General features: G+C 36.7%; 2 protein-coding genes across 4 annotated transcripts; one reads left to right on the forward strand and one right to left on the reverse strand.

The window, feature by feature from the left end:
- Positions 1-20: 20 nt before the first annotated feature.
- Positions 21-1,480, forward strand: LOC108144440. 2 transcript variants are annotated; one of them, XM_017269324.2, is made up of 3 exons: positions 21-126; positions 577-1,026; positions 1,193-1,480. In XM_017269324.2, the coding sequence occupies exons 1-3, from the start codon at positions 56-58 to the stop codon at positions 1,392-1,394; spliced, it is 723 nt and encodes a 240-aa protein (XP_017124813.1). In that variant the 5' UTR covers positions 21-55; the 3' UTR covers positions 1,395-1,480. The 2 variants fall into 2 exon arrangements, with proteins under 2 accessions (XP_017124813.1, XP_017124814.1); XM_017269325.2 differs by having other exon boundaries at positions 30-126; positions 600-1,026.
- Positions 1,406-26,125, reverse strand: LOC108144438 (calbindin-32). 2 transcript variants are annotated; one of them, XM_017269322.2, is made up of 12 exons: positions 25,948-26,125; positions 14,381-14,598; positions 13,917-14,002; positions 13,770-13,859; positions 12,667-12,753; positions 12,443-12,583; positions 12,072-12,127; positions 11,959-12,004; positions 6,402-6,413; positions 3,504-3,560; positions 3,353-3,424; positions 1,406-2,985 (listed from the first exon to the last, which is right to left on the reverse strand). In XM_017269322.2, the coding sequence occupies exons 2-12, from the start codon at positions 14,529-14,531 to the stop codon at positions 2,842-2,844; spliced, it is 942 nt and encodes a 313-aa protein (XP_017124811.1). In that variant the 5' UTR covers positions 14,532-14,598; positions 25,948-26,125; the 3' UTR covers positions 1,406-2,841. The 2 variants fall into 2 exon arrangements, with proteins under 2 accessions (XP_017124811.1, XP_017124812.1); XM_017269323.2 differs by lacking the exon at positions 6,402-6,413.
- Positions 26,126-26,337: the final 212 nt, after the last annotated feature.

Below are 26,337 nucleotides of genomic sequence, written 5' to 3' on the forward strand. Positions count from 1 at the left end.
TACTTCCGTTTTTTTCGTACGTTTTTTCGTGATCCTATCCTGTTAAATTGCCCGTATGACTCGAACACAAATTGCCACGCCCCGCTGTGGAACCATTTCCAAATTGGTGGTCAGCATCGGTAGCGGGTGAGTTATATTCTTATGCTATGTGGAGGATCCTCTTTTCTTCTCTTCTGTGTGCTCACTAGTTAACCTCTTTGATGTGAATAAAATTGTAAAAGTTTATTTTTTGAGTTTGTTCTGCTTTTCAAATGTATTATAGACCTCCAAGATTATTAACATGTTTTTTATAGTACCGTATTCAGAGATAGCTTTATAAAGTCTTAAATAATATTTTATCCAACTTTCTTCTCTTTTATGCTATCTTTCGAAACAACAACCTTGATCTTCAAGATTATATTATTTTAGTATTACATTCTACCATTTTTAGAGCTAGCTTTATAACAGCCATAAAACTATTTATGAAATCATTTTTTGGTTTTTGATCCGAGGTCCTTGTTGATGTTTAATGTTTTCCATAAAATTTGATTACTTTTTCAATTCAGTACTCTTACTCTACCAAAGAAAATCCCCTAGCGAAACCTTTATTACTTATGCAGATGCCTCAACCCGATCCTTCTACGCGAATCCCTCCTGGTTGATCCTCCAAAATGGAATGGTGGACCTAGGCCCCATAAGGGAACCCATAACTAGTGATTACCCAAAGATGGCGACTGCCTTCCTGGAGCGACATTTCGGAGGGAACTCCCAAGTGAGGACTTCAAAAGTAACTCAACAGCGTCTTGCGTCGATGCAATTGCATGTTTTGGCTGACAATAGTGAAGTGGATTGTCACAACGAAGATGCTCTTATTTGGCACACCTGGCTGGTGGAAAAGGTTAAGTTTCCGCCAACTCAGTGTGCGGTCATCAGCGAATGGAATGATCCCTTCACCGAAACGCTGACGAGTTCCTATTGCTCCTGGCACTTAAAAAACTGCATGGCCTGGCAGCTTATTGTAAGCAATAAATCAACTGATGCGAAATGGTGAGTGGAAAAAGTGTCTAAAAGTATGCAACAATTTATATTTAGTCCGTAAGTCAGTGTGATTCATTCTCAAAGATGACATTATTATTTCATTGCATACTTTTAGACACCTTTTTAAATGATACCTTGGTTATTCAATACTTTTTATATTAAAACTTTACTTAAGCTTCTGTCTGCGAATCAAGAAAATCATGGATTATGCCAACTGTCTGTTTGACCCGGAACTGAAGCAGAACGATTCAGGGATGGATAGTTCTTCTTTGGTTCCCGCGTTGACTAGTGCCACTGATCTGCTACAGAAACTGAACGATCTTCTCGAGCTCCAGGAAAAACGCAACCGACTCTACAAATGCCTGGCTAAAATATAAAAAGACCGCGATTGGAGTGCTGACCCCTTGATGTCTGCATAGATTTGATTTATTTTATTAAAACTTTCTGTCGTATTTTCGTAGTATTTAGACATATATCCATTTAGTTATTCGATATTTGGTATCTGGTTTGTATATAGAGAAAGTCCGTTTCGAAGCTTTACATGCATGTGGTTTTGAACAATATCTTAGGTTTAGCATAAGTATCATAAAGAGTTGTATCGTAATTAGTTTATTTATATGTTAAGTTGGCATTTTGTTGCATGTACGGGTGTGTACAATCGGTCTTACACAGGGCTTCATTTTTAAAGTTTTCAAATTAATTCAAACTTCGTCCATTTCAAGTTCAAATTTTAAAAACGAATCCCTGGATAAACTCCGTTTCAAGATTGTACCAATTTGTCTTGGTTCTAAAGCTTAAGTTATTAATTGTTAGTTTTAAATTGGTTTGGTTTTGAAAGAATAGAATGAAAACAGCTTGAAAAAAGGATTAAGGACAAGTCATAATTATAGCTATAGCACCTTGAAAAAACGTTAGTTAATTGCGTTGCAGGTTAACTTTAAGTTTAGTTTCCGATTTAACTAAGCAGAGAAATTTAGTGGAAATGCTTTCCACCTGAGGGTGGGGTGGAAGGCCCAAGGACGAGTGTCTAACGTCGACTAGATCCATTTTCACCCGTCAGTTTGACAGTGTCACATTTGCATTCGCCTGCAATGGGTGTGTCCAGCCTCGGGCTGATGCAAGTGGCTCTTGATTGATTGATTGATTGATGTTTGCGGGAGATATATATATAGTTTAGTTCGAGTACATATTGTACACCGAGAACTACTGGCAAAGAATACTGAGTCAAAGGATACTGTGTCACAATTATTAACAACAATTATCTACAAATTGTAGCCACGCATACATATTTTTTTTTATATTTATGTAATCTCAAATAAATCTTGTATCCTTAAATATAACTACTTTTATTTCAAGTTTTAATTGGTAATTAAATAAAGTACTTTATGCAAATACACATAGAAAATATAAATACATATATAATGTAATATTATAAAATCGATGTACTGATCTCTTGATGTTATCATTTCTTAATTGTTTATTTCAAGTGGCTCGATTCAGTGTTGCAAATTGTTTGATTGGATAAATTTCCGTTTTGGTTTTGACTTTGGGGGAAATATACTCTCAACATCTTAACGTACGATAAACATTTATTTAAGATTGAAACATTAATATTAGATTTGCGTTACCAATATAGCTTCGTTTCGGTTTGGATCTCTGTTCGCCCAGGATCCTTCCCCGATACTAAAATCCTCCTCATTGCTGCCCCTTTTGGGTACAGCTCTAAAGTAAACATTGCCTCACTTATGGATTTCCCCTTGTTTGGGTGACAAAAATAGAGTTGGCTAAAATCTCTTTTTGGTATGTTCTCGAGCCTCCCCCCGTTTACTCGTCGTCGGGTGATATTTTGGCCAGTGTCAGCAGGATCATGGTCAGTTCTTTGCGGGAGATCTTTCCATGCTTGTCGGTGCCAACTCCACGCATGATGGTCTCCTCGAAAGCAGCCAAATCCTGGGCATCATAGTCGTCCTGGAAGGAAATAAAAATGTTGAAAATCTCATTACCCCACCTACACTTAGAGAACAAAATTCCTTGACTTTATTAATCGCTGTACTACAAAGTACAATATAAGTAATAAACTATTTTTATTGTAATTAATTATAAAAGGGAGTAGACAATAAAAAAAAACCTTAAAGTTATTTTAATTTAATAATTTTTGAACAAATATGGTGTTAAGGAAACAATTACTTTAAAAATGAACTACGACAGCATGACTAAAGTAATTGTTTAGGTAATTTTTACCAACATATATTTTCCTATATTGATATATATATACTAAGTAATTTTTTTTAAGAACAAGGAATTATTTTTTTCTAGGTGTAGAGAGATTACCCACCTTCTTGACCAGCTCCAAAAGATCCTTGAGGAAGCCCTTGAGCTCCTCGTTTTCAATGGTGCCACTGTTGTCCTGCATTTATATAAAAACATTTGTTTATAATTATATAAATTCCTTCAAACAAATGTTTCTTAATTTATGTTTTACTTACACGATCGTAGAGCGAAAATACTTTTTCAATATCTTCTTTGGTCAGCTTTGTGGCTCCCTGTGGATATAAAATTCAAGTAATTACTACAAAATTCTCTGATAAAACTCGTTCATATAAATGGCTGACATAGAGGTTTATTTATAAGTTTTGTGTACAGTTTGGATTTGGCATACTTTTATAATGAGCTGAAAGCGGAAATTTGTTTAAAAACTTTTGTTCTTAAAGTAATTGAAAAAAAATTCAGAAAGCTTAAGTTACAGAAATATATTATTTAAATTTTAATTCTATAAATATCAAGTATGCCAAATCCAAATTCAAAGTGGAACTATATCTAATTTCATGTTGTTGGGTATCAATAGCATACTTTTCTGAGTCTTGCTTGGATGATCCTGCATCTTTTAAATTGACCAGACTGGAGTATATATACTGCTTTAGCAATGGTTTTTCCCTATAACCTAAACTACAGGTCGTGGCGTGTCTTTTGGTGCGATTTCAGATTTGATTGGTTATATACAAAGCGCCAAAGGCATGAACTCATGCTAAATATACGCAATTATAATAAAAACATGCTTTTAGAAATTCAGAAATGTGTCCTGGGAAGGGAATTAGTAAGTATCATGCTAGGGATAAAAAAAAGGTATTCCATAGTCACTCTCATTCGTTATGCTTAAGGCAAAGGCCTAATTATGCTAAATGAAACATACTGCCAATTATTTATATGCGTTTTCTGCCGTTGACATTCGCTAATTAATATGAATTATGGCCCAGGTACAACAGATTTGTCTTCAGCCTTCGCCACTCTCATTTGGGATTGCCCCGGATGTGTTTTCCACGAGGGAAACACGAAATTTATCGATTCCATTTGCGCCCGGCAAATTGGTCGAATTATTTCCCCCCATATGTAAACCCCCTTTCACATAAACTTTGTACACTTCCACACGCTCATGCAGCTCGTAGTTTTGGATGTTATGCAATGTGGCCAAGGTGGCGCCTCAAGTTCAAAGTTTTCAGAGGTGCGCTGACAGAAGTTTATAGTTAAATCTAACAAAAATGATATTAATTCAAAGATAATATTGAATTTTTTCTTTTTAAACTACCATTTATAGCTTGATTATTGATTTTTTAATAAAAATTTAATGGCAAACCAAATTAGTTAATTTTTGCCTTTTTACATTATTTGGACTACTTTTGGAGAACAATTTTTTCTTTTTAAAAATTCTATTGTATTATAATCATTTATTAAAAAATCAATTGAGTTTACATTCTTTCAAACAACACCTTTTTCAAACATAAATTTATGTATTTTTTTCCAGTGTATCTAAGGTGCGAGCGAAAGCTGCGAGGTGGAACTTAAGGTCCTGTTTACTTTATCCTTGGGAAAGTCGGATAACATTTGTTTTACTGGCGCCATGAAAACGCAGTTGGCGCATTCTTTTTGCGTTCTTAACGGGATTAGAAACCCATTAAGTGGGAACCCTTTTTCCACTTGAGCTTTAAAAAATGTGCTTAGCCCACATTATAAATAGCGGGCGAGTTTACACTTTGGCGGTGAAAAAGCTCCTTAAATTCAATTTTTCACCAACTCGAAGAAAAATATATATTTTCGGTGGCTGTTTTTTTGTGGCATTGCTCTTTGTCAAATTGCTCGTACTTAAGTGGAATTGTGCCTTGAACGTGATGTGATGTGATGGGATGTGCCCACCACGCCCACACACATTGATGAAATGAAGTAATTATTTTACACTTCAACACTTTGAAAAGCCGGTGGCAAGAGCGTGTCAGCCTGCGGCTGCCATTATCCATATGGCAGTGCCACAAAATATATCATCCATTCCCCGCACCCCGCATCCTGCACCCCGAACTCAATGACTAAATTATGCAAAAGGTTCCCATGGTGGAGGGCAGGAAGTGGAGCTGGAATTCCATATTAACGTGTAATTTGCGTGGACCTCACATCGTTAAGGCCAAAGCTGTTCACGTACTTGGGCTTAGGATGTGTTAAGTGGGAAATGGGGTGGACCAATGCCATCAAAAGTCTAATTAGTAGCTCGTAGCTATCATTCTCTTGGTGAAAGTGCCCTGTGGTTGTGGTCGCATTTCTAAAGGACCCCAAAAATGGGTAAATTGCAAATTACTCAGACTTTTACTGGCACAAAGTTTAGTTTCTTAGTAAGCTTTTATTAATTAGCGAGAGCTCAGGCACGAACAAATTATCAAAGTACAAGAATAATAATAGATTATGCATGGTGACACAGAACTATTTAAAATTCTTAACTGTTAAAAAAAAGGTATCTAGTTCCCAAAAATTTTAAAATATTATTTTAAAATCTCTTAAAAATTCAACAAAATTTCTTTAACAAATTTGTTTGTTCAAGAATGCTGGAATAAATATATGTCACTGTGTTTAAAGACTAATTTATTTTATATGTATTTATATTATATTAAAAAACACATTTTCGTTATCATACACACTACAAAAGCATAAATAATTATTTATTTTTATTAGTAAATGAAAACAGAAAAGCCACTTAAAGTTAAATTGTTCATGCTTTTTTCATGCATTTCGGTTTATAAGCAAGACTTTTTCAAACCAATTCAAAGCATTTCAGTGGTTTTTGTTTATCTACTATTTTGTTTGCTGCACAGAATGGAAAAACTGCTATCTACAAAAAATTACCAACTCAATCAATTAAAGTTCTTGAGTTCTTATTAAGTGGGCAAACAAAAAATGATTGTTTCAACGAGTATTATCCAAAGTACAAAATAAAAATGTTTTATTGAGAGTTTTAATGGGCCACCAGTGTCTATAATCGTTTTTATACGCACATGAGTTATTTTTTTTAGCACTAATTTTTGTTTGTTGTTTAAATGCTTGTTGATGGGGTGAAAAATACTTACATCAATGCCCTCCTTTAGTGTGTGGTTTTTATATATATAAGTTTTTTGTTATGTTATTCATTTCATTTCATTTCATTGGTTTCGGTTTTGTTTGCAGGAATGTAAATAGTTTGTGTATTGTTTTACGAAATATTTTTGTTTGTTTTCATTGTTGGCAGTGCAATTGGTTGCAGATTGTTGTATGCAAATTTTTGTTGTATATACAGCAGATGGCAAAAAGTTTTGATTTGCGGTAATTGTTTAGTTATTTCAGAGTTGATTTTCAAATTGCATTTGTGAGATAAGTCGGAATTTTATATGTGGCAGCCCCGAAATGTTATACACCACGTGCACGGTATAATTGATTTGGCAATTGTTATTTGTAGTTTGATTAATATTATGGTTTTTGGTTTATAAATAAAAATGCACAAGATTATAGAAGTATATATGCAAAGACATAGTATATTGTTATGTTCATATAGATACAGATGGCACAGAGGAGGTAGGCGGAGGGGAAAACGAAAAAGATATATATAGAAAGTTAGAGAGTTGTAAACTAAAATTAAACTGTTTATTTAAGGGCAATCAGAGCGGGCGCATATTAATTGCCAGCTTTGATTACATTTATAGAGTACATGGTTTTTAAGCTAAAGTTTAAGTTTCTTATTTTTAGTAAGCTAAAAGATCTAAGATCTGGATGCAGCAAAACTAAAAGTGACAAATATCAAGTATCCGCTTAGTAGAAAGTAAGCAAATGTATTACCAATTGGAGGGCAAACGATTTCTGCTTAGCTAGTTGATTGCTCTAATTTCGAAATAATTGCTAGATTCGAGGAAACCCAAAAAGAAATTCAACTTAATAAAATTGTCTGTGCCGCGAGGTCACGTTTTCACTTAGGCGATTCCTTTTCTAACCATTTATTTTTCTGCCCTTAACAACAAGGCGCCTGACAAAACAGCTTAAAGTGGCAGCATGATTTGCGCCAATGTCCTGCTGTTTCTTGTCCCTTTTTCACTTTTTCCCCTTTTTTTGTCCCTTGTCCACACCTATTGCTATTCCCACTGGCTTTTTCTGTTGCAGCACATTATGTCACTGCTCGTTGCGGTGCATGCGGCGTATACGTGATGTGCATTAGCATAACGCTTTCTGGCACTTTTGGCCACCAGCCAGCAATACACTGTGCCACATAATTGGACGCCCCGAGAGACGGACAGAAGTTGCAGCTTTCCGAAGTTTAGGGTCCTGCATATAACTTATCAAAATGCTGATGCATGCTTTTATGGTTTTTATGGCCGGTGCGCGCGGTCCCTAAGAAATTATATAAACGTAATAACTGCACCTTGGTAAATGTACTGGAAATGCCTATTTTATGGCTTCCAGAGCCTCGGAGCTGCCTGCTTTTTATGGCACTTCATAACGGGCGACTTACGATGGCCAAGGTACGGATATATACGCATATCGGAGGTGGTCAGGTGTCCGGTTTACCTCCGGATTCACTGGCTCGGAACTGAAAGACAGCAACCTTGTCCGCGCCGTGAGTTTCGATTAAAATCCAACTTGTCCCGTTACATTGTTATGCATGATTCTCCATCGCCATCTCCATTCCCATCCCACTACTGGCACTCACCCACTCCTGTCCTCAATAAAAACCAAATAAAATGTCGTTTGTGCTGCGAGCTGTAACAATGAGCAAATATGCGGCATGCATACTACAGCCATTCGCATGGAGCAATGTTCGTTGTGCAATCCTGCGGCTTCTTCGGCTTTTCGCTTGGACTGCCGCTTCACTTCCACTGAGTGCACATCTCCATATCTCCACAACGTCACGTTGTCCAAGTTCCTGCACCCAAAAAGGGTACATACACATAGAAAAATAGTGGTTATGCATGACCTAAACAACTTTAATTAAACTACATTTTCATTTCTGAGTAATTTACATTGATTTTCAGGTTTAATTTAAATCCATTAAATAAATAGCAATATTTTGACTATATTCCAACTTATTAAATGATATTAAATATTTAAATATTATTTAATCAAATTTATTAAGTAGAATAAAATCAATCATATAGCAATTCAAAAATTTCTAAGAATAATAACGTCATGGATTCCAAATATTTAGGCCAGATCCCTTTAGAATGTCTGGTTTTCTACAATTTTAGGTAATTTTTTCCCTTTTAGGTGTGTTTTTTTTCTGTGTGTGGGGTACATCAGAAACATCTTTTCGTTGAAAGAACATGCGAGATGCATTTGAATTTACACCAGCTCCCAGCTACCATTTTAAAATGGAAAGCGTGAAGGATGTAAGCTGACATCAGTCAATGTGATTATTTCGGAGAAAAACAATATATCAAAAAGTTTAAAATAAGCCAAATGTCCCAAAAAATAAAAATTTTGCTATTTTGCAATCTAGCAATAAGAAACACAAATAAACAAATAAAGTAAATAGCAAGTTAAGCACAGACCTTAATGGTATGCGATTTCCCCTTGACTCAAAATACTTTACGATTGAGTTTATCCTTACACATTGGATGTTTAACTCAAGTTTTTTGTTCTTATTCCCAATTAGGTGTTAGTTTAACTTTAGTTTTAGCAGTTATTCTAGTGTTTATTTGGCTTTGCTTCAATATACTCTCTTTATAAACTTTGCTAAAACCAATTAAATTACTTGCGAAACAGTCGAATTAGACAAGTGTGTATGTTCTTTTTGGCGTGTGGCGCATTGAAAATGCCAATTTCGTTAGAATGAACGAACAGTCAGCCAACAATGTGATTTAGTGCAATGGGAATCCAATTGCAATCGAAACCAATACAAAGTGGGTGCAAGCTGAATGCAACACTTTTGATTTTGATACCACTGTTGTGGGGTGCTGGTGCCACCACGAAATTTAATACCCAAACCCAAACCCAACCCATCGAACTTTTCGGCAACCGCTGCCAATGAGCAATGAGCGTCAATGCGACTGAGGCACGTACATTTGCAGCAAATAACAATAAGAGCTCTCAATGCCCCCGATTTCCCCTCTTAGAGACCATTTTTCTGTTCTGTGGATCTAGCCCACTTGATTGCCAAGAACAACGAGTGAAGGTGCCTTTTTTTCATTTCTGTTCCACGGACTGTACTTAAACCTACTTGGTGATGTGGTTCATGTGGCAAACGCCTAACAGCAAACAGCAAAAAGGAAATCCAAACACGGAGGACGAACACGAGAAAAAAGAGTTCGCCCAAAGCGGGGGAAGCGCGAATCGGAAAATTTGGAAGGGCTGGCTCAGCAAATTGGGAGTTTTCCAGGCTGAAGGTCCAACATTTATTTCCGCCAGCCCCTATTAAGTACAGCTTTTTATGAACAGTGGAGCTGTCTTTACTAGAACCTAAAACTGCCAAAGCATAAGTTTTATTTCGGGCGGGACTGCTATTTATTGTTTAAACTGGTCGATCTAGATTTGAAATATATTTTTTTTAAATATTATCAAGAGCATTCTAAATAAAAACAAATATTTCATGAAATAACTGATTAATGCATAAATGCAGAAAAATTATTATAATCGGCACAAAACGATTAAAATTCGACTATTGTTTGATTTTCAAGTAAAACCCTTCTCCAAAATTTACAATTTTACACATTTATAATTTAAGTGAAAATGTTATGAAGTTTATGCTCTAAGTAAGAGTTAAAAAAAATTGTTTTCCTATCTTAAAGAAAATTTTGCCTTTTAAAGATCGACAGTTTTCAGTCATCCAAAATAAATATTCAATTAAATCCCGTTTGCTGCAGGTTTTATATAAATTTGGCACCATTTTATATCAATCTTGGGCCTGCATAAATTTGGAGCATTTTTCCGAGAAGGTTTCCTTAAACAGCTGCTGCTGCTGTGAGCAAATAAAAAGTGGTTCTGTTGTTTGGATGTCCCGATTCCATGCCAACATGCTTAAAATGCGAAAGTGGAAAGCACATACTTTTGGGCAATTTTTGGCCTCTGGCAAGTTACGTGACATTCGGAGGCAGCCTCAAATGCAATGACAGGGCTTAATTTAACCGCATTTGGCATCATCAGCAGTGGGCCCAGTCAGAAGGGGTTCGTTGAATTTCCCAGGGGAATTTTAAGCTCAACCATCTGGTGGCAGTGGCCAAAAAGTTTGTTTTGCCAGCACACCACATGGCTTTTCTTCTGCTAATTGCTCGGGTATCTGTCTGAGGCAAACTAATATTAAAGTATTTAATGGGCAGCCATTTGGGGACTTTCCACCTTCTGTGCTGTTTATGCAGCGGTTGCTGTTTTGCTTCACCTTTTTTTTTTTTACTTATTTACAACCCAATTCGAATCACATCAAATCTGTTGACGCTTGAGCAAAAACTGGGGGGGAATAAGGAAAAACGTCTGCTTTCGGAAATTGATTCGGATTCCCAATCCGCCAGCTCCCACGCATTTTGTTTCCCCGAAAAGCGTGGAAAGTGGGTGAAAGCACCTGCCCGTTTTGGATGAGCTTCGCCATTTTGTTCCGTTTATTTTTACGATTGCAGACACCATTTCTCCTCGTTTTTTTTTTTGGGAAACAGCCATGGCTTTATTTGTTGCGACACAACCAGAATTGGCTTCAGGAAAACCCAGGGGTTGTGACTATTTTGTTTTGTTATGGCCACAACTTTTCAATGTTGCATTCAGTATCGAATTTGTTGGAAGGCGAGAGGAAAAATAAATAGTGGCTTTGTCCTTTTTCAAATAGTGAATGTGCTGATCTGTTAAACGAGAATATAAATCTCTAAAGGGGTTTAGTAGTTCGACTAACTTTGCATAAGGAAACTATGCAAAAAGTTCTGAAATAAAAAATGGTTACACTGATAAAAAAAGTGGAACTGTAAAAATAAATATCTGACTATCAAATTCAAAATGTTATATTTTAGTTTTTAATATTTAAGATAACTGAAAACCATAAAGGATATAAATCAAACTGAAATTTGTTACAAAAATTACAAAATAATTGTATTTACTACGTTTTTTCTACCAATGTTCTTTTCCCTTTCGACTGATTTATTTGTAAAGTTTGTTGAATGGGCGGTTGATTTTTATTGGAGTGCACTTACATAGCCATGCATTATTAAGTAATTGATTGCTATTCAATGAGTAGAATCCTTTTACAATCTGGCTGCATTACCCCAACTTTTTTCTATGCAATTTCCCTGATTATGGTACCTTTTTTCTCAGTAAAAAAATACCTTAAGGACCTTAAATCTTTTTTCCCCCGTCGGCACAGAGATCAAAACAATAACATAAACAAAATGTAAACAAGAACAAAAATACATTGCTTGGTTGAGTTAGTTGCAAAGCTAAGTTAGTTAGAAAGTCAAGGCTGCAGCTAGTGACAAACCAAAAAATCAGACTAACCTAGGTGCTAGACGTGTTTTGTTTTAAAGGCAAGCCGAAGTCTGTTTAAAAATTGTACTATTGGTAAATGCTAAAGTTATGTTCTGAAAACCGCGATATCTTGATTGTATCTGCTCTTGGCAATTTCCTCGATTGAACGATGTTTTCTTTGGCCTGGCTGGAAGTCATTGTCATATCGCTGCTGTCACTTACCTTAAAGACCTGGCGGCAAAGGAAGTTCTCTTTAACCGGAAGCAATCTGCAATAAATAAGTTAGCTGGCTGGTTGCTGCCTGCATTTGGAAATGCGACTTCAAGGACACTTACTTGGCCATTTCCGACAGCTGCAATCGTCCATCCTTGTTGGCATCGAATACTTGCAGCTGAATGGAGAAGTAGTTGGGCATACATTAACATAGTTTGGCTACGAATTATTTACACTATTGTGTGTCAATTGCATATATTAGCATCTGTCAAGAATCACAGCTGTGTTCTACTAATGATTATTAGATAATAGACATCTTGCATTGTGTGGGCATTATATTTATGTGTTTCTGTCATCATAAAGTGTTTTTCAACATGTAGTTGCGTTTTATTATTATTATTTCATTTCATTTATTTGGCATTCTGTATTCTTAGAACTACAAGTATTCCTCCTTTAACTTATACAACTTAGTACTAAGTCCACGTGAACTCACCATGGTATCGGTGTACTCAATGAGCTTGTCCTCGGACACATCGTTGATCTTTTTGGCCTCCTTGAGCAAGTCGCGCAAGAAATTCTTGAGCTCATCCGCTTCAATGTAACCCGAGTTGTCGGTGTCGTATTCACGCCAGATCTAATTTAATTTCGAAACGAGAAGGCGATGGCAAATTAATTGAGAAATTTTTGAGGGGTATGAAATTCCTGATTGTCACCTACCTTCATGAATTCAACGCTAGATTCCAGTGGGTTATCGAAGCGGAAGAGCAAAAGAAAATTCTCCTCCATGGGCAAAAGTTGAGCCAGCTGCGAAAGGATAGCAAAAGAAATACCTTTTGTTTCAATGCGTGACTTGACCATAAAATGAGTTATAAATGGGTGTGTTATTCGGTACGGGGTTTCTCTCTTTATTCCACTCATTTTCCGGTGCAATGCGCGAAAGCCGAGAGAATTTTGCTGCACTTTCATTAGCGAACAGTTGGGAAAAGTTTGCGTTCCAGGCATTCGTTAAAACTTTCCGGCATAATTTAAGTGTCGAATTGAAGCTCTTACCCTTCACTTGTAATCATCAGTGGTCGGGTAAGACTTTATAATTAGCTCTGTGGCGAAGGGAATTTGCATTTTTTGCTTGCCGCTGGTAATTTTTGTCGCTATCGCAATTAAAGTTTATCTCCAGGCCAAAAAGCCTTGTTGACAGGCCAGTTAACAGCGGAGTTTAACCCACAGTTATTTCAATCGATGTTCGACGTGGCGTTTGAATAATGTGGACCACATGAATTATAAATGCCCCCTGAGCCTTTGTATTGCGAGCCACCTTAATCAACAATCCATGGGGGCCCCGCTATTTGAACTTTTCACTTTTCTTTCCCAAAACTTTCTTCTCGTTTTTTTCGGCGGCACGTTTATCAAAAGTCCATTGTGCCGGGTGCTTTATTATTCCCACCATTCAGAATGTACAGAAAAATCTCCTTTCAATAGTCCGTGCTGCCGGTCCAACTTCAATTAAAAACTCATTTAATGTGGCCCCCACAAAAACAAAGTCAAACTTTTTTTTTCGTTCGAGACCTTGCCAAAAAGTTTTTTTTTTCTCCCGGGGGAAAACGTGCAATAATTTATAGGTTTTGGGGTGGGTCGAGACATTTAAAAACAAATTTGAAAAAGGCAAAAGAGGCGCCACCACGACTAAAGGAAATGTCATTTCAAATACAAAAAGCCATAAGAGACAACATTGCGCATACGACACGGGGGCCACTTCAAATCGAAATTTCTGGTCATTTTTTAAGTCTTGGGGGCCACATATTGCCATTGGTCATAACACCCACCTCTCTGATATCGATTTTGCCATCCTGATTGTCATCGTACGCCTCCATGAAGCAGGACTTCAACTCCTCGAGCATGGTGTCCGTGACAGCCTGTGGTTTGAAGCAGAAAGATTAAGATGCAGTTGGTCGACCCAACGGGAAACTCACCTCTGGACTGATGTCTGTGGCATTGGCACTCGACACGAACTCCCGGAGAAAACCGTCCAGCTCGGTGCCCTCAATGTAGCCATTTCCTAAGGTTAATAGAGACAAAGTAACAATGCAAGTTACATTTCAATTCATTAATTGACTTTGGTAATGAAGTAAAACTGAAATACAAAAACCGCTTAAAGTTAGGTAAAGGTCTAGAAATTGTGTAATTTTTGTGCTTTGGCTTGGTGTTACCAAATGCCAAATTTATCTTCAATACATACTTAGGATCTAGATTCGAACCCTAATCATCAGCCATTGAAACTGGCCGTAACCTCGTTATAAAGTTTTAACTTGGAAATCGATTTTTTAAACCGGATATGATATCAAATATAACATAATTTCTGACTAAATATATCTTTGCTCACCATCTGACTAAATATATCTTTGCACACCATTTGACTAAATATATCTTTGCTCACCATCTTTATCGTAGTGCGCCCAGACATCCATGAACTGGTTGGCCGACAGCTTCTTGAGTTCCCTGGACTCGGGATCGCGATATTGGCGCATGAAGTTGTGGGCCTTCTCGATTTGAACGCGTTTGGCGGCGGCGGCGGCGGCTGAATCCATTTCCTTGCTTTCTTTCGGGCTTATTTGTCCTCGCAGAGTAAGTATTGTAGATGCTGTCGGCAAATGTCTGTGGAAAAAAGAGAGCACGAAGGAGTAGAACAATTAATTTGCAGCCATTAAAAGCGATGCTCGGTGTCTGGGGACAAAGCCAGTTGTCAGCGCAGCTGAAACTGTCAAATTAATAGCATAAAACAGAAAAAACAAACTATGTGTATGCTACGGTGGGTGAGAAATGGCCGCAGCGGGATTCCCACTGCAGCGAAGGAAGCGCCGACATTGCACTCGTGTGTGCGGGGATTCCCCTCATTTCGTCGCTGAAATGATACAGGACGTCCCCCCCATGCAGCTCCCTTGTGACCCCCTTCGTGACCCCCCTGTGTGAGGCCCCCGCTTGACACCGCCCCTGTCACAAGTCACTGAGAGTTAAATACACCAGCGGAAAGAAGAAAAACAAGAAATGTAAACAGAATTGCTGTACAACCCACGTCTGCAGCTTTCCTGCGGCTGGGTGGCGCTAAAAATAAGAAAGGAAAGCCCTGGGCTTAAGGCTGGGCTATGAAAAGAAAGCAGCGGTTGAAAGAAAAGCACTTAAAAAAAAAAGCTGCGAGTCCTGTTAAGTTAAGCCTTCTCTGCTTCCGTTGGAAAAAACTACACAAATTTTGATATTTTTTAACAAGCATTGAAATTGAATGTTTAATTGGTTCATAACCTAAAAGTTTATTTGTCTTTAAATTAAATTCTTTGATCATAACGCTTCACAAAGTATTTTTTCCATTGAGCTTTCTAACAAATTTTGTTAAATTGCGTTAAATTGTTTCTACATAAAATAATATATATAATATATATATATCAATCTACCTCAACTTGCAGAATGCACAGTATTAATATAAGATTGAATTTAAAATCAGTATACTTAGTGCTTTAATTTTTTTATCTGCCCATAGCTATTTATTTTTCGCACGCTTTAATTATGTGCACACATAAATCTTTAAGCCAAGAAATATAATCGAAATTAATGTTAGAGCAAACAAATTAGTTTTAACATTGATCAACAAGAGCTAAGCTCCGCCTCAAGTGGACGTTACACAGCGTCTGTTTGTCTGGGATTTAGTCAGCTTGGTTATATATGTACAATATATATGCGGTGGGAATCGTTGACAGTTTGCTGCGGTCGCTTTTCTGTGGCTAAAACAGCGCTCACAATAGAAGAGCCGTGAGCATAAATTTGCACCAGCTGATGCCACTAAATGAGTTTCGCAATGCCCACTGTTCTTGGAACTCAAAAATATCGCCATTAATTTGAATGCTAAGAGTTATTAAATATTGTCTCCAACTACAAAAAATAGGGGGACAAGGGGATTATATCTTAGCATTTCAAAATGAGTTGAATGAATGTTATATTTTAAAGGAAATAAAATCGAAAATAATTAGTTTAAAGCATATAGGAGAAGTTAAAACTAAAAAAGTTCCTGCGTTAGTCCCGAAAATAACATTATATTAAATACTTTTCTACAAATTTCATATTTCATATGGATAGCTGATATCATTGATCAAACCTCATTTACTTAAATGGCTTGCCATTTAACAAAAGACATTAGGCACTGTGCAATAATCGCATTAGGACCAACTTGTTGACTGTGTCCCCTTTGTTTATCGAACACGCTGCCAATATTAACTTTTCATTTAATTTGCAGCGAAACTTTTCCTATTGTTCGCGAGAACTTTAGGAACTCGTGTTATCTGCCCGCGGAACAAGTTGGCCCGCATTAACCGGCTGCGATGATGGTCATTACCTGCAAACGCTTTCATTAAGGCCGAGTGAAAGGACTTTTTCTGCTTTTCCTGCCTTGCCATTTTATGGCCTGGAAATTGCATTTCACCCACTGCAATGCCTGCGAGCCTTTTCCGCTTTTCTTCCCACTTCGCACTCCACAAACAACCTTTGTTGTCCTTGTTTTTCCTTTTATATTCATGTAGGGAGTGTAAGTTCTAGAACTGTATACGTATCTATACGATTATTGCGGAATGCTGGCCGAGAACTTTTGCAATCCAGAGTGCAATATGGCAGATACTTTTGGCCCCGCTCCAACTGCCAACAGCTAAAGTTTCCCCGGGGCTGAAGATTAAGTTACAGCTTTAATATAAATTGTGTAATGAGCTGTGGATTAAGTGGTAGAGCTATAAACTATAGAGACTATTATGGAGAGGGAACTGCGATCCTAAATTGAATAAAAATAATAACTTTTATGTGGTGTTTTAATAATACTTAAAAGCTTTATACCTTTGCACAAGAGAAAAACGAAAATCGGTTAGCAAAATGCTACTCCTATTGCAGCTGTCTTTTTCAGCCGTAAATTCTCTTCATTTTCAAAGAAAATCCCAAGGCAATTGCTTACCAAGAAAACCAGCTGTCAAAAGTATTATTTAAATCTTGGATTGAATCGTTTATATAAATGGGAAAACTTTTCAATTGGTATTTTGCCACATGCAGTTTGAATTTTCAATTCTTTGCGGCTTGGGGGTCTAAACAAACAAATCAATAAGGAAAATGCAATAATCATAAATTTTCAACAAAAGATTAAAAACCTTTTGTACTTAACCGAAACAATGACCAGAGAAATGAATAAACCAAAAGAAATAAATATACTTTCAGTGAAATATGTTCACCACAATTGTAGGTACTTAAATTGGTCAGGAGAAAATCCTACTTTCAAACTTTATTTTCAAAAATGCTTACCAAGTGTCAGCATAAGCAAATGAGAAAACTTTTTAACTAACATTGTCAAATACTTGCTTGAATATTCCATACTTTTCTAGCCCAGGGGCCAAGCAAATTAAATCAATAAGCCGACAATAAGCCAAAAACAAGCAATGAAGTTGTACAGATAAAAAGTTCTTGCCACGAAACCGAGGCAAAGAGTCCCCAAGGAAATAAGCCAACTTGCCAACTTCATATTTAAATATGTCTTCGATGAATCAATTGGGAATAGGGCCTATTGAACGGGAAATGTTTTCGGTTCTCGGCTGACTTCAACGTCACTAATGGCCGCCTTGCATGGCAAAATACCTATACAAAATCGAAAGGCAAAGGGCTCTCCCTTGGGCTAAAAACGATGATAAGCAAACCAAAATTGTCAAGCCTCGTTGGCCGCATTGCATAAGCCGCGGCGTACACTCGATTCTCAGTGCTCAGTTTTCAGTGCTCAGTGCTCAGTTCTTGGGTTTTCTCGGGCGCGTGTTCGAGTGGCCGGGAAAAGTCGAGGAGAAGTCCGGGGAAAGGAAGGAAAAGCAGAACGCACTGCTTACCTGTCAATGGTATCCCTCGGTCTGTCTGGCTGACATTGGCAGTGGCTCACAAAAGGCACCATTCTCATCTGCTTTCACCCTCCAATGTGGGCATGTCCTGACTTTAAGTGCATTAAGCTCAGTTCGCAATTTAATTTAAGTGTTTTTCTGTTTATTTTCCTCGCTCGGCGGGCTGTCATTTCCTTCGCATTTCCCCCTCTTTCCTTTTCCCATTTTGCCTTGCGCTTGTTGCTGGCGTGTCTGTTATTATTTCTATTTTTAAACACTTTTGGCCCGGCTGCGGTTTCCTGCCAACTCTGAATTATGCATTAGGGTTTTGCCATTGATTCAGACAGATACCTGCAGTGCGGCTATATTTAACTATAATAACCTAACTGTACAAATTTTACTATCATAACTATTACTAAAACGATCGATTGCCACGACTATTAGATACCTGTTACACAAAATAAGTATGTCTCCGACAGGTGGCGTCAGCAATTCTATTGGCGTGGCTAGCCATAAAGTCGAAAGCGTCATCTGTTGTGCAAAACATACATGAAGGCAAATTTTCACTGTTTACATTGACGTCATTAATTACATTAGAATTCAGTTTGAAAACTTTCGATTTCGCTTAGAAGTTAAAGTTTTTGGTTAAATTAAAGTTTATTTATTTATTTATTTAAACTAATGAAGTCCTTTAAAAAGAATTAATTGAAATCTAAATACATTTAAGAGGACTTAAGAAGAATCTAAGCATGTCTATAAAGCTTAAAGGACCTTATTTCTGTTTTGTTCACCCAAGGAGTTTATCCTGGATTGTAATGGTAATGCTATCTTTAAGCATCCATCGCTTTTCTCATCAATTATCGTTTCCCTTAATGCTTCTTTTGATGCTCCCTCGTGGAGGTGATAAAAACCCGAGTGTGTGAGCTAATAGAATCATATCAATGTTCTAATGCACCTAAAAATGCACTTAGGTAGAAGTTGTCCAACAATGTCGCGTTGTTCCATTAGCTTTCGTGTAATAGGAAATATCAAGTTTACTACCTGACCATAATTTTTCCACTTCTAATGCACTTTCCTTGCCTTTGACGTTGGCCCTCGGTGAAGGTGAAGAAGTTGTAAAACTAGAAGAGCGCTTTCACAAGTAGCCGAAAACCCTTACACTTTTGGAAGTACAACCCAGGCATCTGCCGCAAAGTATGAATGTCAGCCAAAGTCGTATTCATAAATAATAATATGGAAAACTCTCACACATCTGACATTGAAACATGAGCGGACCGAACCGGCAGACAGTAACAGTCCGCTGTAGAATAAATTCAAGTGCAAGGGACCTGAGGCTCGGGCCCCAAAACTGCAGGCAGAATTGGAATAAATTACTGAATGAATGACTGACTGACACACTAACTGACTTACTGACTGATATAAAGTTTGCACAACTTTTTGTACAGAGAAGGCTAAAACATTAACATTTGGTTAAGAGCCTATTTAATTGACGAAAAAATAATTTGAAATTCGATTTTTATTTTCAATGCAGCTAGAAAAACCCCCTCATTTCATAAACTATTTATAATAATAATCCTTATTAATATAGATAAATATGAAGTGCATTGAATTGAAATAAATTATTGAATGCTTTTTTAATTGCCAAAAAAATATAATTATAAATAGATATTATTTTCAACACAGCTCAAAAATCTCCTACATTTCATGAACCTAGAACGCTATTTTAATAGTCTTTATAAATATGGAAACATTGAAATGCCATATGGTCTACAATTACCATTAATGATTGCAAAAATACCAATTTAAGTATATTTATTTACTTATATGATCTAAATTTATAGCTAATTGGTAACATGTTTTAAATTTTCCCTATTGAATAGTGAAAATTGAAATCTAAATCTTTTTGAATAATTCTGGATTAACGACTTCCCTAGAATTTTGGAGGCACCACTGTGCTTAGCATTTGGAATGTAAAACACAGGGGCTCCGCATTGTGTGCACGTGCTGGTGGGTGTACTTTGACTTGGTTCTTTGTTTTTCTTATGTGTTTAAGTGCAAGGGTTACGACTCACGGGCACTCACCCTTGAGAGCCTGCATTTTTCGCGGCATAATAAACTTAGCCTTGGCTTGGGCCACTTTGGGCCAGCGAATGGCATTACAAGGCCCAAAACGAGGGCGTTTGACATTGACATTTCGGCCAGGCATGCCCCATGCCCCGAGAAATATGTTTATTTATGCAGGGATGGGTTATAAAAAGAAACGCTCATCAGTTAATCTCATAAGCTGGTTATTAAACTGGCATTGCATTGCAGCCCAAGCTTCGATTTGTGTGTCCGCCCACAAAAGCCGGAGATTTATCCCAAACGGCTTAGGCCTGACACAAAAGATCGGACTGGTAAAGGTTTAATTTATGGCCAAGAGTCCAGTAGACAATTTGCAAAAGGACCGACAAGGAAAACAGCTTAATTTATTGCATTACGGTTTATTTTATACAGCCCGAGGAAATTTATGGGCGGAGTACTGTAGCGGAAGCATCATAAAAATGCAGTTAAAAATTTAAATGCCAATTTGCTAGGTCATCGCAAAAGCAGATGATTGCGTGCCAATTCACAGAATATGCTACTGATATATAGTGCAAATAAAGACATCGAACTAGCCGCTGATTTATGGAACAAATTCCCTCAATTTATGGGGTGCAAAAATAAATTTTAATTGCCCAAAAGTGGTCATTTCAATGGGTGTGAGTATAATTATAATTCACATGACCAAGGAACTCGCTTAATGGAATGGTTTATGGCTTTTGATTTTAATAAATCGCTTTATTTATTTTTCCTTCCTCTGCAGCGGCGAACGATTTAGTAGTAGCGCTTCTGATGTTGATTTATGAACTTTGCATTGGAGATGCCTCTTCCTCCGGACTAAGCACTTTGTAAACAATTATAGAAATTATAGAACGCCGAAAAGAATTCCTTTGTAATGTACTGCCGATAATCTGCCTAATTTGTATACTCGTGTCGGGGAAGCCATTTTCTTGATTACAAGATTTTTGGGAGAACTTGCATCTGTTTCAGCTTGCTTTATATTTGCCCAAAAGAAATATCTTGAAAATGCGAGTTTTTTGTCATGCCGGGCTGGCCAAGAGTTGTTTACGATGTGTTGCTGATGTGCCTGCTGCTCGCAAAGCTTTTGTGTATTTTATTTTTCATTTGTGTTTTTCATTTTCCTCTCAGCCAGCTCGCTGCGTGCGAAAGAAAATGTGTGAAAATTCGCGTGGCCAGAGGGAAACTATTTTCACTTGCTTCCCTTTGCTTTTAGCCTAGTTGAGGTGGTGTTCTACTGGTTTTTCTGTCCATTTTTTGCCGCCCGTACTTTAATTACATTTTATTGGTCACCGTGGAGCCGTAATTAGCCCAGCCAACGCTGGTTAACCATTAGAATCTGTTGAATTTATATTGAAAAATACTCTACCATAGGGGAAATCTAAAGAATAATTGTTTTTTGCATGACAACACGCTTTTTTGTTACTTTTCCCGGCGACTGCCACCCGTCGGGCTTTAGACAGTTTTAATTAAATTCCCAATGGGCAGTGCGGAAAGCGATGTCGTGTCATGATAAGTCCCCATGTGGTCCTTCTTATGGATTGTTATTAGTCCCCGTCAGCTGTAGATTAAAGCTTTCAATTTCTTACATGCATACCATGATTAATATCTTTTAAAAAGCAATAAAATGGGGAAAATAGATTAATTGTAGAATAGAAGTTTGAGGGTGTCTAGAATGTGACATTTAAAACTGATATAAGCTTTCAAAGGAATCCATTTTAATGGTGGTCTACACTGCGTATGCGTAATATGCACATGGTGACATGTAAATTGATAAACACAACAATCGAATTGCTTGATTAATTTTACATAAGAAAAGAATTTGAAAAAAAAAATTTAAGAAAAAAAAACAGATGTTTGAAAATATTATAATTTAGAAATCCATGGATACAAATTTTAAAGTGTTACTTTTACTTTTACTTTTAAAAAAGATTAAGTCATTCAGAAAGCTCTAAGACCAAATTAAAACTTATTAAAAGGTTATTTTTAGTACATAAGCAAAACAAGTTTACTAATTATTATAAAACGTATGTGCATTTGTATCAGAAGGTAAATATTCCTGTAAAAAAGGAATACACAAAAACGGAATTTTTTTATTTAACAAATGGATAAACATTCTGGCTAACAAATTGGTTAAAAGTCTCGTCGTAATGGATCTGCCAGTCACTCAATTTGAAAATTGTCACACTGGAGTCAAAACATGACAGTTGTGAGGGTCAGAAAGGGTTCAAAAATCAAAAGCTATAAATAACAAAACAGAGAGTGGAGTCAGGGCAACCTATATCACAATTTTAAGTGAGGAAAGCTCGCCCAATTACTGGAATTGCATTCGCACAACCTATAGGTATAAGTATAAGTATATAAAAGAACCGACAAAACGAAAGCGTAAAATGGGAACCGAACAAACAAGCCCGAAATTCAGCCAAAAAAATGCGTCATATGTTTTTCTTTAATGTATTCTTTTGTTTTTCATGGAATCCAGGAAAAAGCAGAAACATAAAAAAATCACAATAAATGCAGACTGCGTTTGTATGTGTTGATATACATATACACTCGTATGAATATTTCCCCCTGACCGCTTTTAAAAGGCTTCGTTTATGTTTATTCAGTTTGGTGACGTAACGCGTAATTGCTGCCGAAAAACCTGAAGTGATGATGTAAATATTTACATAGCTAATAGAGCCCTCTTTTTACGCTCCTTGTGCGTAAATAATAATCGAGAAATAATAATAATAAATAATAGTGGTCTTGTGGCAAACGGCTGTAATTAACCAGCTGGAAGTCTGCGTGTAGAAAGATTTCAGACTCGAGTCAATACGGAGAAATGGGAAAAACAACAAGAGGAAAATTATGCTGATTGCTGAGGGGATCTCCAGCACTTCTTGGGTTTTCTGTTTGCTCGGACAAAATACATATTGACAGACCCTTCGGGGGTTTTTCAAGCACCGCCAGAACTTTTCCACAAAAACGCCTCGTAATTAGAATAATTATTACCGCTAGTGCGAATGTTTTTTAATGGTTCTTTTACTTTTTGACATTGTTCAAAGATAATTACGGTCAATACCTGTGGGGCCAAAGATTGTTTAAGAAAAGAGTGTGTCCTGCGACTCAAGTGCTGAATTTAATAGCACTTAGCTGGCGGAAATGTTACGGTTTCGTTTGCTGGGGGAAAACAAGAAAATTCTATTGCTTATAACAAAAAGACAAGGTTCCAAGAATTTTTGTTTGAACCAAATAAATACACTGAAAATATTCCAAAATGTATACAAAAAATGTGCTATTTGTTAACATTTTATTTTGGGGAAAAACTAAAACTTAAACATAAACTTTTTCTGCTTAGCAAATTTTGAATAGTTTTTTAATATGCTACTGAAAACTAATAAGCATGAAAATCACACAGTTTTAAATCAAAATATACCAAATATATTACTCAGTAAAATTGATTGCTTTGAAGCCCAATAAATAATCACCGGAAGCTTTGTTTTACGAATTTTTCCAACAGTAAAACCCATATTTATGTTGGCAAGAGAAAGATTACATCATTGTTTTTCATTTTATATATTCCAGAGCCCACACAATTTGAATTGCAAATAGCCCATCAATCTTGCTGCCGCTGAATAGTGTGAAATTAATTCAAATTAATGGCAATCATTGCTCATCTCTGCGTCTGTCAAATGACGTCGCCATATTTAACCAGCGTTTTGTCTTCCGCTTAATCACCCATCCTTTCGCGAAATGTCGGCTATTTATAACTTGAAATCCAACTTCCTTCCCAGAGCCATTTAACGGCTGAAAAAGCGGGCTGCCGAATGCAAACAAGGTCTTCATTCTTGGCTGACAAACGTATTTATTTTGATAGTTCTTCGTTTCTGATATTCCTATTTATTTACGCTGCCCGAGAGCGTGCACAATGCGCCCATTTCAAATCATGAGAAACACAAGCAAAAACATCAGCCTCTCAGATTGATACATAAACGGGAAATTAGTCATGTTAATGATGCGTACATGCAATTCTTTCGGCTCATTTTGTTTGAAACAAAGAATGTAATTGGCCAACTTGATCGAGTGGAGGAGGTCATATATGCCATCTAATTAGCCAATTTAGCACTTGGCAGACGATCTGCATCTAGCAACATCTTCAAGGGAACGCAGCAAAAGGGTCGTAATATTTTTAGATATTTCTCAATTATTTCGGACAGCTCCCTTTGCGCTGCTGAAAACATAAAATGTTGCTCACACTTTCACAAGGTTTTCTATCTAATTGTCATAATTCATCATAGTTTTTTTGAAAAATTGTATTTGAAATATTTTTGCTTAAAATGATTTTGCTGGACAGTGGTTGATAAGAAATTCTTTAAAATTAAAATGAATGACATCAATAACATAAAAGGTTTCACTCACTTTCACAAGGTTTTCGTACATTCCTTGTGGTATTTTTAGCCTTCGTCATAATTTTTTTTTCTTAATTTTTAAGATTTTTATTTAGAAGTATATTACCGAAAAATTCTTGAAATGTAAAATGTGGACAAGTTTTTAAATGTATTATTCAACCCTTGTTATTTGAAGAATTTCTAGTGTTTCTTTTAGTATTTTCGTAAATAATTTGCAGCTCATTTCGGTGCCTTGACAACAAGTTAATGATTTTGTCATAAGGAATTAAGTTAAGACGAAATTAAGTCAATATTAATGGTTATCTGTTTTAGTTTTTCCTTCACTTTTTTAATTGGGTAGTACTAAGTGTTCTACGGTAAAGGAAAATAATAATCATTGATGAGCAACTCCATGTGTTTTTTCAGTACTTTCGTATAGCTATTACAGTTTATTCGAAGGGTATTCTTAGTTTCGGCGCCCTGAAGACACGTCCTTGATTTTCCCATAATTCTCAATTTGCTTTATTATATTGTGTTGCATACATTCAGGCGACGGCAACGGCGGCGAATGCATGGGATTTCCACTGGGGGAGATTTATGAATGAGCATAAATTAGGGGGACTCGTAAATGTTGGCACGCAGCCCCAGACGCCATTGCCACAGTGTACAGTGTAGTGTCCATTACCACTGAATTCCAACCCGATGCGATCCCCATCATTATTTGCCCCTTCGTGCTTAATTTTGCGTATGAATAGGCAAAGTCAAGGACACAAAACGATGACGGCGACGGCGACGGCTTTTCACTGACAACTTCTGCGGTTGCCATTTGGCATACCAATGAGGACCAGCCTTTCTTCTTAATTGAATGCGTCTCCTTCGGAAAATTATCACCCGAAAGGTTTACCCTTAGTCCCCGGAAAAAATGCCGCTTTTTGACATGCTTTAAGCTGTCAACGGGTTGAATATAAATGCAAACACATTTTTTCCCTGTTGCTCTTTTTTTTTGGTCGGCGGAGCTCTTCAAACCAATTTTGCACCTCTCTGAAAAGCCATCGCAAATTGGGCTTTTTTCTAGTCGAAAAAATCTGCGACGAATCTGTCGGGACTGGATTTAGCCAGCTTAGGCTCGTTCTGACCAGATTTAAAAGGCTTTTAACATAAATTATAAAATGTGAATAGTAAGATTGGAAATCCGGTCGAAAACACCGAAATATTAAATATTAAACAGCATTCAAAAGCGATTCCATGAAAAAAATGCAGTGGCTTTTGAATTTACAACACTAAATTATTCTGCTTTTGTGAATAACTTTGGGCTTTAAATAAGGCAGGTCCTTTTAAAGGCAATAAAGATATAATATATAATAAATGTATTATATCATATACAATTTTATATTTCTGTTATAGTTTAATTAAAAACAAGCATTTATATAAGAGGTTTTTTTTAACTTGTAGTATATTTAACATATCATAAGTATGTATGCAGCTATCTAAATTTTTATGTTGTATTCCAACGAATTTTCGACTACTATTAATTTTTTTAGAAACGGAAAATATCTCAATTTCTCAACTTCTAAACTTCTTTTAAAAACCAATATATTCCGAACGTGTTTATTGCATTAAAATGTTTTTCAATATAAGTTTGTCATATTTACTTTTTTAGCTGCTGCTTGCTTTTGGAATTTGTGATATTCCAAAAATTAAAAGTCACTTAGCTCGACCGTTTTTTAAGGGGATTTTCGATTTGAAAAATATTTAAAAACGCACGCGACGATTGCCGTTGGCAGATTTCGTTAGATTTCTTTGGAGAACCGTTAGCGCCTAGAATCCTTTGCAGACTGTTTCGGTTATGGCCAGGTCTTTCACTTTTATCAAAGTGGAAAACTCAACACGGAGCGAGAGAGAGCGAGGAGCGTGGGAGCGAGAGAGCCAAGTTACGTTTACCCGGGGCCAAATCGAGCGTAGGCGCCCATGTTGCTGCAACATGTTGCACCATGTTGCTGGCAACAAACTGTTGAATTGTTTTTCTTTTTGGCCAGCCATTT

This window comes from Drosophila elegans, unplaced genomic scaffold (genome assembly GCF_018152505.1).
Source record: "Drosophila elegans isolate 14027-0461.03 unplaced genomic scaffold, ASM1815250v1 contig_183, whole genome shotgun sequence".
Classification (NCBI taxonomy): Eukaryota; Metazoa; Arthropoda; class Insecta; order Diptera; family Drosophilidae; genus Drosophila; species Drosophila elegans.